Source organism: Diachasma alloeum, unplaced genomic scaffold, assembly GCF_001412515.2.
Source record: "Diachasma alloeum isolate Michigan unplaced genomic scaffold, Dall2.0 Dall_scaffold_00206, whole genome shotgun sequence".
Classification (NCBI taxonomy): Eukaryota; Metazoa; Arthropoda; class Insecta; order Hymenoptera; family Braconidae; genus Diachasma; species Diachasma alloeum.
Window position 1 is genome coordinate 369,254 of NW_021680371.1, and position 15,241 is coordinate 384,494.

At 37.8% G+C, this 15,241-nt stretch overlaps 1 protein-coding gene across 3 annotated transcripts in view; it reads left to right on the top strand.

Moving 5' to 3' along the window:
- Window positions 1-1,977: 1,977 nt before the first annotated feature.
- The window catches only part of LOC107036156 (E3 ubiquitin-protein ligase UBR5), a 33,386-nt gene continuing 20,122 nt past the window's right edge, over window positions 1,978-15,241 (top strand). For all 3 annotated transcript variants that reach the window (XM_015253904.1, XM_015253905.1, XM_015253906.1), the window contains exons 1-3: window positions 1,978-2,166; window positions 3,569-3,769; window positions 8,498-13,820. In XM_015253904.1, the coding sequence (XP_015109390.1) occupies window positions 2,105-2,166; window positions 3,569-3,769; window positions 8,498-13,820 (5,586 nt within the window). In that variant the 5' untranslated portion in view covers window positions 1,978-2,104. The remainder of the gene's footprint in view (window positions 2,167-3,568; window positions 3,770-8,497; window positions 13,821-15,241) is intronic.

Below are 15,241 nucleotides of genomic sequence, written 5' to 3' on the forward strand. Positions count from 1 at the left end.
ATTTCCGCCACATTGTGATGAAAAATATTGTTCGTAACTCGTGAAAAAATGTTTTTTAGCTCGTGGGATTATATCACTCGCCTTCGGCTCGCGATATAAACTTCCCACTCGCCAAAAAACACTTTTATGCCACTCATGCCTGAAACCGCCTGGATTACACACTCGACGCTTCGCGACTCGTGTCTAATTCAGCTGGTTTCAGGCTTCGTGACATAAAATTTTGTTCAGTACTTGTTGGGAAATTTCGTCCTTAACGTGTGTGGGTTACATCACTCGCCTTCGGCTCATGCTGTAAACCCTACACACGTTAAAGACGAAATTGCCCCACACGTGCTGAAATATACTATTTTGCACTCGTTACGAAATATAATAGTTCGTAACTCGTGAAAAAATGTTTTTTAGCTCGTGGGATTATATCACGAGCCGAAGGCGAGTGATATAAAACACCCACTCGCCATAAAACACTTTTTTGCACTCGTTACGAAATATACTATTTTACGAGTTACGAACAATATTTTTCATCACAATGTGGCGGAAATCGGACTTTTAGGCACGCGGAGCGTGCCGAAAAGTTCACTTTTCGTCACAGCGTGATGAAAAAACATTTAATTCCAATGACAATCGTCGAAAACTCGGAAAAGAAAAACCAGTTCAATATTTAACTGAACCTAGGTTTCAACAGTATTTTTGTTTGTTTAGCGAAAAAATCGAAGCCTGGGGAGAAATTTTGCTCGTTTTATGTCGACCTAAAATCATAAATTTCAACCAGTCCTAGTTGAGTATTCCGAATTCAGGACTGTCATCGGTTGAAATTTACGATTTTATGTCGACATAAAACGAGCAAAATCGCTCCCCTGGGGTCATGAAATTTATATCAAAATGTTCATTAATCACGTGAAAAATCAATTGTGCACATTTTTCATTAAAAATAATCTCTCCTGTCACCCCTTTTCTGTCTTCAAGTTGATTTGAAGATCCTAAGAGTCACCCGATTTTCGGATAGGTTTCCAGTTGATTTCCTCAGAAGTTTCGGACATTTTCACCGAATTTACATAAGGGAGAGTGGGGTAAAACGACTCCTTTTGACTTTTTTGTGATACTCATAACTCAAAAACAAATTCTTTAATTGAGATCAGTCTAGGCTTATTCTAAAGGAGAAGAAGTGTAGTTTCCATCGAAAAAAAATTATTTCATTTTATTTGAAATTGAATGAGCTGTTAACATTTTTGAAAAAAATCAAAAGGAGTCGTTTTACCCCACTCTTCCCTATCAATCATCATTTTTGAGGGCTCAAAAATCTATCAATCTTAAACGTAAATATTTATCCGAATTTGTCTTTTTTTTTTTGAAGATTTTTAGTTTGATGAAGGGAATAAATATTTCCCCTAGATTTCCAGAAAGGTCTATTGAATTTCTAATCTACTAGAGACGATTTCAACAAAAATTATTATTTCTCAAACAGAATCTTACGAAAACAGTTTCACCTCCACTCTGTTCACACAAATGATAACGTTAATTTTTCTTGAAAAATTAATTACGCTTTTTTCATCTGAAAAAGCACCTGACAAAATTTTAACTGTCAGGCGGGAATCATCAATAAATCATCCACGCCATCTCTTGATGTCCCCTCTGAAGCTTGCCGCTTCACAAAATATATATTTAGTGTTTTTTTTTTTTGTTTATTCAAGTTTCGCTCACCATATCCGTCTTCTTGAAAATTGGATCCGAATAGCAAGATAGGTGGGAATTTCCCTATTTCTACATCAAAAAATGTTTACACAAACGAATGAAAATATAATCACATCATCTGTAGTCCATCGTATAGAGCCTGCTGCATACATAATTTTCGAAAAATAGATGTTGGTAGACCTGATAATTGGCTGGTGTGTTAATAAAGCACGCATGCGCACAATCGATTGAGTTTAGGAACGCACGTTTATAAATGACGATGAATATCCGCCATTTTTGGCACTTCAGAACGCAAAACTAGATAGTTCTCGTGAAACATGACTGAGTATCAGTTCGATGTTGTAATGAAATTTTGCGTAAGGGTTGATTAAATTATAAAAATTTATTAATATTACAGTTGATCAAGTGTTTTGAAATGAGCTCGATACATTTTGTCGTGCATCCGCTGCCAGGCACTGACGATCAGCTCAATGATAGGTAAGATATTTTAGCACACAATAGAATATGGCTCCTCTAATCGTTGAGTATCACGGGCGCAACGATGTGAGCATCCCCGTTTTTTTTTTTCGTGACTCAATGAACATATTTCTGATTGCTTCGAGATGCATGCCTACGACTATCTCTCATTTCCCCAGTATTTCACAAATGCTCAACGGTAACTACCATCCACCCTTTGATTTTATATTATATCTGCGAATTTCGATCATCATTTTCGTATTTTTATTCCATCCACCATGGAGCATTTTTTTTTATTAGACACATGATAATAACATTAATTCCTATCATCAATTGCATCACTACATTTACAATTACTTTCGTTTTCGTCATTAGTTACTTTTCAGCTATCCAGGGCTGATTAGATGACCCCTATATTGTTCATTCACTGTTCACTCATGTTCATGCGGTGAACCTCATGTTCTTTTTCCACCTATTTTCCTGAATTATCATATCTCGGGAGTTTTGTGAATAATTAAAGCTCTGGGTAGAGCATTGGATATTCCTGTATCGTTTCATGGTCCATCATGCTCATTATCAATTTCATTGTAAATTGCATGGATTTTTTATTTCATAATACGTACATGTACATAGTATTATTGTACATTATATATTATATGTAGTATGTATGTGACTTGTCTCACATTTACATAGACATATATGGTGTGCATTTTCTTCGAGGTATATATAGGCGTGCACAAGGAGAGGATTCACTCTATAGCTTCTAGTTTCTGAAATATTCACGTTTTCCCATTGACAACTCTCCTTTGATTTCCAATAACATTTCTTTTGACTCGAAATGTACGACATGCCCTCGGAATTGTTGAGTTATACAGTGCTCCAACTTGTGAAACTGGCTCTCTCGTGGATGGCCGTATATATAGGTGTCGTGGATGAAACCATGAGGGCTTGGTTATAACACCTAGGGTAAACAGGCCAATTTGTGATCGGGGATTAGTTTCTGGACGATTTCAACTTGCATTGAATATTGCATAAATAAAATGAAAATTGTACTATTTCACTTTTCAATAATATTACTCGTGTATAATAAGTCGTCCAGAAATTAGGGGTTTCAGCTGAATTCAGCTATTTCTTAATTTAATTATTCTTTGTTTTATTATTTTCACTTCAAATAATTTTTTTCTGCTAATGGAAACATTCTTGAAGGTATGGAAACCATCATATCCCCATTTAGGGGATTCCTTTATTTTAGATCCTACCACGAATCTCGAATTTTCCTTAAGCGTCCAGCAATTGGCCTGTTTACCCTATATATGAGTTGATATAACGATGCACATGGTTTTGCGTCTTTAATTATTGTCAATACGTAGTGTATCGAAGTTCAGTAGTAATCAGAATATTAATTCAGTGAATTATTTTCCAGACTCAAAGAAGTGGCGGATAAAATCAACAGATATGGCTATGTTACACCACCAGCGTTTAGCGGACTCAAATCATCCGTTAGACGTATTGTGGTTGGACCATCTCATATAGCACTACTGATGGACGACAATAGAATCTGTCGTGTTGCGTACACCGTTCTATCAGATCGTCTAGATCTTAGTAAAAATGAACCCAACAGAAAGTAAGTTTCTCTGGAATTAAATAATTCATTAAGGATATCGCGTGTTTAAAAGCAAAAAGTCATATATGCCAAAAATTGCCTTTTCCGACAAAAGGTCGTATCCGCCAGCATATACGACCTTTTACTTTTAGGAAACCGATCAAAGTGAACCCAAAAAATTAAAATATCTCGAGTTTAGTTATCAGTGCAGAAACGACCTTTTACTTTTGATGAAGTTAGAAAAATGTCTCACCTAAATCGAAAAGATCGTATATCCAATTTTATATTTTGTTTGCAGTTTGATATTTCCATCTTTGTGAAAAAGTTTCCTCCAATTTTACTCATTTCTCATTACAGAAATTAGAATATCCTCCTAGTCATTGAGAGGATGAGGAATATAATTCCTTTATGCGTCGAATGATCATGCGCCCATGAATTCACGATTGTTAATTATCATAATCTGAAGAAGTTTCAAATTCCCTCGAAACATGGTTCAGAATACACAGATAGAAAACGTGGATTGGCTTTAGAAAAATGTTTCTAAATTTTAGAAACTGCGGTTTCTAACCTTCATTTTTCTAAAATCTAGAACTTTTCTCTAAGTTTTAGAAAAAAATAGTTTAAAATTAATCCCCATTTTGATTATTAATTTTAAACGATTTTTTTCTAGCTCCGTTACTAAATAGACTTGGTTTAGAAAAAAATATTTTCTAAAATCTAGAGAATTTCTTTCATTTTTGGAGGGAGCATTTTGCAGAGAGGGGGAGGAGGGGTTGTGAATTGAGAACTGATAACCAAAAACAAGAGTCGGTGAGTTTTTCCAAAATATCTCCGAAACTAAGGGAGGTAGCGAAAATTTTCGGAAGGCGAGATGGTGGCAGGGANAAACAAGAGTCGGTGAGTTTTTCCAAAATATCTCCGAAACTAAGGGAGGTAGCGAAAATTTTCGGGAGGCGAGATGGTGGCAGGGGGGTATGGTGCATTGAGAATTCACAACCAGAAAAAATGAGTCCGCGACTTTTTTAAAAATATCTCCAAAACTAAGGGAGATAGTGAATTTTTACTGAAAATTTGGGGAAGAGGGAGGTTTTATTGAATTCTCGATATACAACCCTCACCCTTCCGCAATTTTTCAGTAAAAATTCGCTATCTCTTAGTTTCGGAAATATCTTTGAAAAACTCACCGATTCTATTTTTTTGATTGTGAATTCTCAATGCACACCTCTCACCCCCAAATTTCCAGTAAGAACTCGCTATCTCCCTTAGTTTTGGAGATATTTTTGAAAACCTCACCGACTCAATTTTTTTGGTTGTGAATTCTAAATTTAGAACTCCCCCTCCCCCTCTTCGCAAAAAGCCCTCTCCGCACATCTGAAATTCCCGATATTTGGGCACCCCTCCCTATATATGGGGCACTTACGCCCTTTAAATACCTCGGCCGCAATTTTTGAGTTCAATCTGAAAATTTTCTAAAATTAAAAAAAATTCAGCATTGGTTTTAGAAAATTTTTGTTCTTAAAAACAATTCTCAAAATCGTTAGTTTTTTTGATCCCATCAAGGATAAAGCTTAAGAATTGGAGTTTCGAAAATCGAGAAACTAGTTTCTAATGTTAATCCACTTTTGTTTCTCTGTGCTGTACCTGCCTCTCCCATTTAACCCTCGAGAGTACACGGGATTCTTCCGATCACTGCTCTGTTGGACCCTTAACAATGAAGATCGCTTCAGTTCCCTAATTTCGATTTTTTTTAGAGATGCGTTCTTCTGTTACAAATACGTAATACACAAGCGTATCTTGAAAGAGTTATACAAGGGGTGATTAGTGCACCAAAAATGTTTAGAAAATACAAACATTTTGAGAGTTTTTACAATGTTCCGAAATAGACGAATCTGGACTAAAAATGGAGATACGCTATTCTCACAAATGATGTTATTAAGTTGCCGATATAATTATTTGACCATAATCAAAGACACCGATAACTTCATGTGACATCAACTGGAATATTAAAGGTATAACTTGTCCACGGCATTGGAAACTAAAAAATCCCAAATTTTGTCTTTACGACCTTTTGCTTTTAGCTCAGTCTCCATTTCTGAGGACAGAAATTAAAGGCAAAAGGTCGTACATGGTAAAAAAAAAATTAAAAATTGTCATTAAGACCTTTTGCTTTTAAGGAATTTTTCATTTCTGGGGATATAAGTTAAAGGCAAAAGGTCGTATATGCAGCTCAACATTAATCTGAAAATTTAGGTATTATAATAAGTTTCTCCAGTATTTTCACGCAGAATTGTAGAAAAAATGAGTGGAGATATGACCTTCTGGCTTTAAGAAACTCGGAAAGTAGCTTTTTGGCGTTTACGACCTTTTGCTTTCAGACACGCGATATCCAAGTGTCGTTTACTGTTTGGTAGAGACTAGGGGAAGGTGGGGTAAAATGGACACATTTGACTCTTTTTTTTAATATCAATGACAGGTTTAATTGTTTATGAAATGGAATATTTTTTTGTCAAGGAAAAAAACAATTATTTCCTTTTGTGAGGAGCCTAAACTGATCTCAATTGATAAATCTGTTTCTGAGTTATAAATATTTTTTAAAACGTCAAAAGTGTGCATTTTACCTCACCCTCCCCTATACTATAGATTTAACCACTTTTAATCGTCAAATTTGTCAATTAAATTAGGTGAGAAACATTTGAAAAAAATCATGAATTTTCAGCGTTATTCAATTACATTTTGCAAAGAATTATTTTTTTTTTACAAATTGTTTATAGATGAATGATTGAAATTGTTTAAATTTTCGGAAACGTAATTTTTTTAGGCACAAAATAGATTTCTGAGAAAATTTTCAATATGTATAAATTTAGTACAATTCCGAAAAAATTATTTTTATGGTGGAGAATTGATTGCTTAATAAATTGTTTATAGATAATGCTCATAATTTTAAAAAATTGCAATTTTTCAATTATTTCATCAATCTTCCTCTAAACGTAAACTTTCAAATTTTTTCGTCAGATTATTAAAATGTTTTCTAACGGTTCAATATCGAGATTCAAATGCAGACCTTCAAAGTTTAACTAATAAAATCATTGTAAAATGTCCAGAAGCTTAGGGTCAAATGGGGCTTAAATGAAAGCTCTGACAGTCGACTATAAAAGTATAAAAACATTTTTCTGGAGAAAAAATAGCCAAAGTACTTGAATATCCTTAATTTCCATCAATCTGCGAAATATGTGAAACTTTAAAGTACCTAATTGAGAACTTTCTACTAAATGGATATTTTAAAATTATATTGGCGAGTGAGGTAAAATGGGCACTTCAAAATTTCTTCAAATGAGATTGAATTGCCAACTCATTGAATTATTAATGAAAATTGATTTTTTTTCCGTGGAAAGTACGATTCTTTCCCCTCGTAATGACTACAGATTGAGCTCAATTGACAAACTTCTTTTTGAGTTATGGACATTGGAAAAAAAAATTAGAAGTGTCCATTTTGCCCCACCTTCCCTCCTATTTTTATCATTTTAGCTATTGTTTGGTGGCAAAAATATACTGTTTTCGTTCTTTTGTTTTCAATAATCGTGACATGTTCACTTATAATGGATATTTGAATTTTTTGCTTTTCTAAAATGATTTCACCTAGTAGTTGCCTTATTTCGGTGGGAAAGTGTTAAGCTGTTTTGAGATAATCGAGATAATGCATTATTTATCAAGTTTGGATAAATTGATTTGTTATGTTTTACCACTTCACTACTGATTCCATTGTCATATACGGAAATTCACTGTAGAGAATTCTTGCAGGGGAGAGTGGGGCAAAATGAAACAGTCGAAAAATGACTGTTTGGCGCAATTCAGTAGCAAAGCGGTAAACCGTGTTACGTTGATTTTGACTATTGGCCAGTTTTTTGACGAATATCTCGGAATCGAAAAGAGATTTAAAAAATTTGACATGACCCTTTTTGCAGAGCCAATTAAGCGTTACAAAAAAGGTCATGAAAAAAATTTTGCTATCTCTCTCAGATTCCGAGATATTCATCAAAAACTGACCAAAAGTTAAAATCGATTTGACCCGCTTTACCGCTTCGCTATTAAATTCAAGCGAACAAAATTTTTTTTTGTTAAATTTTTTTTTTTAATTAACTTCTGTTTATTAACTTTTTTTTATTCTTGAGAGTACTAATGAGAATAATAATTTTTCATTCAGTAGAATGAAAAATTATTCAGAAGTTCTGACGGGAGAAGATTTTGTCAATGGATTAATCGAAAACAAAATGAAACAGCAAAATCCAAAGTCCAGAGGAAGGTCCAGGGGGAGACCCAGAGGGAGAAAGAGGAAAATGTGATGCTGAATTTCAATCCAATGAAAAAAAGAAAAGTGTAATTGGCCTCATCTAACCACTTGAATTATAATCAACTGAGTTATAAGACGAATAGAAAATAATTATTCTCATCAATACTCCCAATAATAAAAAAAAGTTGATAAAAAAACATTCAATAAAAAAATTTTTTTTTGCTTGCATTGCGTCAAACGGTCATTTTTCGACTGTTTCATTTTGCCCACTCTCCCCTATAAAAGTTTCTTTCATAAGCTTTTTTATTACAGAATAAATATAAATATCAGTAATGTTCAAATTGATAACAGTAGTAATCGACTTGGAATAAAAACTTATCTCTAATAAACAATCTTTCGATAACTCTCAATGTTTTTTATCAATGGATTTCTCAAATGAGAAAAAAAATTTGGATTTCCAGTTCTGGAAAGGGTCATGGCGTTGGAAGTTCAAGCTCCGGACCAAGTGGCTCAGGAGGTGGAGGCGGCGGTGGTGGTGGCAGTGGAGGTGGTGGCAACGGGAGCAGGACAAGTTTATCACGATCACGAGCGCGAATAATGCGTAGCAGTTCAGCAATACGTGGTGGAAGTGCTGGTGGTAGCGGTTCAAGTGGAAGAATCGGACCACCTGGTGTCATCATGGGAGGTGGTACAAGTACGGGGGGTGGTAACAGTGGTGGTGGTAGTAGCAATAGTTCAAGACCAATTGTGTCAGTACCAGCCCCCTTCGTTCCTGAGGATTTAATATCACAGGCACAAGTTGTGCTCCAGGGAAAAAGTCGTAATCTGATAATACGTGAATTGCAACGCACCAATCTCGATGTTAATCTTGCGGTAAACAATTTATTATCACGTGATGACGAGGAGGGTGACGATGCTGAAGACGCAGCGGACAGCTACGTACCCGAGGATTTAATATCGCTGTTGGATGGTGGCTTCAGTAACGAGCATTCAGTTATCATTGATGCTGATTCAATGTTCTCAGAGGACGTTTTTGGTTACGGAGTGATGAGAAGTCGTGGCAGTTCATCGAGACGTCTCGGAGTGGAACGTGATGGTCCACTCGAGAGGGGATCTGGTGAGCGTGATCGTGAACGTGATAGTTTCAGCAGATGGCGCGATCGTCAGTACTACGGTCCACGAAGATGGCTTGAAACTGCTCTCAAGGATTGCTGGGAGAAAGATCCAGAGAACAAGAAGAAGGAACTAGCATCACAGAGCCCACTGTGGATCTCAGAGGAACTCGAGTGGTGGCACGAACGCAGCAGTGAACCAGCACCAAAATTCGTACAAATTGCAGCACTCTACACTGAACTAATTGCAATATCATCAACTGGCCAACTCTATCAATGGAAATGGGCTGATTCTGAGCCCTACAGGAATCTTGATAATCCAAATGTTCATCATCCAAAGACAGCATCCCTCGGTCTGACTGGTGAAAAAATAGTCAATATATCAGCAACAGCGATACGTTGTTCAGTTAGCACTGAGAGTGGAAAAGTTGCAACATGGTTGGACGAACTGCTTGGGCATGTATCATCACGTTTGGAGCATCCAGCACAAGCATTTACTGAATTTACACTCGATAGAATAGTATCTCTACACACATGCGCACTGTATACTGTCGCCAAATTGGAGAGTGGGACATTATATTGGTGGGGAGTGTTGCCATTCGCTCAGCGAAAAAAATTGTGGGAAAAATACAAAGCTAAATCCCGAAAACATCGGCCATCGTCATCATCATCATCGAGTGTTGTTTCAGCAGTTGCTGCCGCTGCTGACATCACCTACGGTACATACGTTTGCATGAAGAATAGTCCAATTTATCAGCCAGGTGCTATTGGCTTCACTATTGCCAATGGTGTACCCAAAGTTGGACAACTCTTGACGGCAGCATGGAATTTAGACTCGACGTGTCGATTTAAAATCCTACCAGCTATACCATCAAACATCGAAAAACGTTCAGATATAGCGAGCAATGCTGGTGCTACTACGACAACTACAACTGCAACAATTAATACAGCTGCTGGTAGTGGTACTAGCAGCATTAACAATCCTAATCAGAACAACTGTAGCACCAACTCCAGTAGTAATAATAAAAACTACAAAGAGACTGCCGACAGACTTGATATGCCACCACCACCATCGCCAGCTTCGAGCACCTGCAGTGACACTGGAAGTATCGTTACCTCAGCACCGGGTAGCCATAAACGACAGAAACGAATGACACCACGAACTCATGATGATACAGAAACTGAGAGAAAAGATGAGGAGGATTGGCACCTGAAGGACGTTGTCTTCGTTGAAGATGTGAAAACTGTTCCCATTGGAAAAGTCATCAAAGTAGATGGGTGCTATGTTGCTGTTAAATTCTTTGCAAAAGATTCGAGAGAAGGAAAGGAGAAGGATAAGGATCTACTGAGAGAAAAGGATTACACCAATACAGTGTCGTCAGATATAAAGGATTTGACTGCTGAAGAATTGATCAAACTCCTCGATGATTTTCGATTACTGAGAAAAGATGAGCTTCAAGTTGTTAAATCATCGGTTAATTCCAGAGCTCCGGATTGCTTCCAACGAACACCTCGAAGAGTCAACATTGCAGATGGTACGACAGAGAGTCTCCTAACTGTTTCCACTGATGGCCAAGGAATCCATGCCATTCTAAAGAACAGTAACAATAAGCTCAGTTATGTCGTATATAATCTCAGCACTGGACGATACGTGCAAGACTGCTACTTACCATCTGAAATTTCCTCATTCATGGGGCTTGATTCCCAAAACATAAGTTTAACTAGTGCAGGTGAAAATTCCGACTGTTCAATGCTCTTGCGTGATGGGAATAACACAATTTATCCAATTGCTAAGGACTGTGCTGATGCAATTCGTGATCCAAATTGGTTGGATCTCGTACCAGTTACGTGCATCGGTGCATCAACCATTCCGATTCCCAGTTGCTCAACTATGCCAAGTAATTCAAGTAATCTGAAGAGTCAAGTAGCTGTTATTGCATTGGTCTTTGACAATCTGTTGCTTATGCCAAAGATTCTCCGATGCGATTACGATGGAGTGAAGCAAGTTCTCACAAATCTTGAACACGAACAGCAGCAGAAAAATAATGCTACCCAGAGTCAAATTCAAGCGATCCTCCAAGAACGCTGCGATGGAAATAGAAACATCCTTCTTGCCTGTGTGAGCATGTGTTCACCCTCCTCCAATAAGGACAATGATACAACCAATAATGGTGGAGGTGGTGTGGGTGGCAGTGGAGGTGTGGCAAGAGAATTGGTGACAACTTGTCAAGTCGATGGTAATTCAACTCCAATTGAGGAGCCAATACCGCCACTAAGTTGGCCACCAGAGTTGGATAATACTTCGGGAGAAGAGGACAGCCTTTTGAGTATTGGTGCAGCGAGTATTTCCATGATGAACAAAGCAACAGTAGGAAATACTGGGCCAACTGGCTCCAGTCCGAACAACACCAACAATCCCAATAATGCAAATAATACAAACAACAGTTATATCACAGACTCAACTGAACGCAGGAACAATGCTCTGTTAATTCTAAAATATTTGTGCGAGAGTCCAGTACTAGCTCCACACATCAAAGAACTATTGACTGGCAAAGATGCTCAAGGCCAGACACCACTCATGCTCGCTGTGTCTGTTCGTGCTTATCACGCAGCTTTAATAATTCTCGACACGATCCAAAGAGCCAGCAAAGATCCTAAGGAATGTTCATCTATGATTTTACCTGCCGACGCAAGTCCCGATCTTTCGCCTCTGTTCGTCACATGCTGCAATGACACATGTTCCTTCACGTGGACAGGCGCTGATCATATCAATCAAGATATTTTCGAATGTCGCACGTGCGGACTGACTGGTTCACTCTGTTGTTGCACCGAGTGTGCTCGTGTTTGTCATCGTGGTCATGACTGTAAATTGAAGAAAACATCACCAACGGCCTACTGCGATTGCTGGGAAAAGTGCAAATGCAAGGCACTCATTGCTGGACATCAAGGGGCGCGTTATGATCTTCTATGTCGGCTTGTCACCAGCACAGATCTTGCTACCAAGATTAATTCCCGTGGGGAGAGTATTCTCCTGTTCCTTGTTCAAACTGTCGGTAGACAATCGGTTGAACAGAGGCAATTCCGTTCAGGTCCTAGACAGCGTTCAACATCAGCCAGCAGGAAGACACCATCCTCCGATGGTTTAGGTGGAGCTGATTCAGAGATGCCAGATCACGATCTAGAACCACCGAGATTCAGTAGAAGAGCTCTGGTGAGACTCCTCAATGACTGGCCTGCAGTTCAATGTATGATTATGTCTGGGGTTTCTGATAACTCTCAGCAAGATCAACTCTTTGGAGACGGAGCATTCTCATCAGCATCACGCCAGAGTGGCACTGCTCTCCTTGACAAATTCACTCACACACTCTTAGTGAAAAGTACATCTGAAATGTTGGACACGTTATTAACAACGCTGATTCGAGAACTAGAGAATGATTCGATTCCGGGACGTCAAGAGGAAGCTAACATCGTTGCACGCAGATTCGTACGTTCTGTCGCAAGGATTTTCGTGATATTCACCATAGAAATGGCACCAAACACTACGAAAAATCGTAGAAGCGCAACCCAAGCTACTCCACCCCTAATTAAATGCCGGACAGTTTTCAGGGCTCTAATTAAATTAGCTGTTGAAGAGCTCTGTGAAACTGCTGACTCGTTGATTGCCCCAGTGAGACTGGGCGTTGCAAGGCCAACAGCACCCTTCACATTGACAAGTTCAGCGATTGAAGTGATAAATGGCTCAGAAGAACTATTCTCCATCGAACCACTGATACCCCACAGTGCACAGAGCCTCGATCCAACGCTCGATGCAGCTCATGTTCAGGCTAATGTGGTAGCCAATAATAATGTTGGGGATCGTGCTGTTATGGACGAAGGATCTGACGGTCCAAGTGGGGTTGTCATTGATGGCAGCAGAGATGGAGGAGAGCCTATGGATCTGGATGGTGATATCAGTGAGCACGAAGTACCCCCGAATCAAGTGACACTTGGAGAGGTTGATAGAAATGGAATTGGGCGTGTTGAACGCGTCGGTGGTATTGCTGGAAGTGAATCAGACACAGAACTGGATCTCCTTGCTGAGGCAGAAACAGAATCGGATTCAGATGATAATCACAGCAATCAGGATGCTGCCTCGGCGCAGAGGAGCGTTCAAACCGGCGCGACAGCTGGATCTGATGGTGGTATGGGATCAATTCTGCTCTTCCCTGAGGATGAATCCGGTGAATCGAGTCAGCAGGAGGATGATGAGAGTGAGGCTGGGGAAACCGATGAACAAGATACCGAGGAATTTCCGATTGGTGATGAACAGCTGGAGAGAAGGAGTGGATCTTCGGCACATTTACATCGAAATAATCTAGCGCCAGTGTCCATGCAGTGGGCAATCAGAAATCGTGAATCAAATCCTCGTACTGCTGGACTCAGAGTCTCAGGTGGAAGCAATATGATTTTCATTGATCCTTCGTCATTGAGACGATCAACTGCCACCTCCGCCGTTGCTGCTGCACAGGAACCCATCACTATGGGGACAACTGCAAGCTGTCTCGCTCGAGCTTTTGGAATTGTCATCAGGATGATTGCTGATTTATTGACGATGATATCTAATTACAAAATGAATGCACCTGCTTTACCGAGACTCATGGAAGTTACATATCAAGATGCTGCGAGCTTACAGGTACAGTAATAATGTTTTAATGAATAACTTTATTTTTATTTTATTTTCATATAGATGTAACAGCAATGAAACCAGTCACCGGATTAAATTCAGTAGCGAAGTGGTAAAACGGTACAAGTCAATTTTGACTATTGACCAGTTTTCAATGAATATCGCGAAATATAAAGGAGATAGCAAATTTTTGTTATAACCTTTTTTGTAGAGCCGATTGAGAGCTACAACAAATGTAATTATACAAATTTCGCTCTCCTTTAGATTCGGAAATATTACTCAAAAACTCAACTGGGAGATAAGTCGACTTAAACCACTTTACCACTTTGCTACTGAATTGTTGTTTATAAAACTTTCAACAATGAATTAGACTTATCTTACGAGGGAAAATACTCATGGCGAAAAATCTCCATTACGCAAGGATGTATTTCTCCTTTCAGGCAATTTTCAAAGCTTTGTTTTTAATTTTTAGACAATTATTGATTAAATTGACGCCAAAAAATTCACCGTTTTTACGTGTTATCGTTATTCAATGACTCACGAAGTTTAATAACCATGCAATAATTTTTCTCTTTTTTCGAAAGTTTTGAGAATTTTTGAAAAATTTGGGAAAAACTAAAAAACATGGTTACACAAATCGACCAACAGTTTACCAGAAATCTTTAAAAAAAAGTCAAATTTTGTTGAAAAGGGACAATACGTCCTTAAAGTGTTCCTCAATTAAATCAATTGATTTTCTCATATCGATCATGGATGAACTATGCTAATTTATAGGGGAGAGTGGGGCAAAATGAAACACGCAAAAAACGATTGTTTGACGCAATTCAAGCAAAACTAAATTTTTTTTTATCAACTTTTTTTTTTATTAATTCTTTTTTTATTATTGGGAGGACTGATGAGATCAATAATTTTCCATTCTTTTGCGAAGTTTTGACGGGAGAAGATTTTGTCAATGCATTAAGGCCCGGGTGTACTATCTTTCGAACGTTATCTCGATGTTTTTTTTCATCTTTCGTCATCTGAAATTGTCAATTAAGTTCTGCATCATGCAGAAGTTTTTGAAAAATTATGAATGAATAATAAAAAAAAAGTAGAAAAAATTCTTAATTTTTTCAAAGAGCATTTTTAATTTATATTCAGAATAAGTTGAATAATACGAAATTGAAAAATATATCTGATTTACGGTGACAAATGGCGGCCTGTCAGCCAATATCATGCAGGGGGAAGACTGATTTCGTAAATCTTTTCTCACACTGCACAGAGACATTTATTACGGAAAAGGCTCTTTGAAAAAAGTTGTAATATTTTGGAAAATTTTTTAATCACACTTTTATCACAAAAATGGCAGATGACTACATACCACTGTTTTGAAAATTAAGATACCTAGCTGTCACTTCCCATGGGGAGTTAGTATTTTGTTATCCACTATG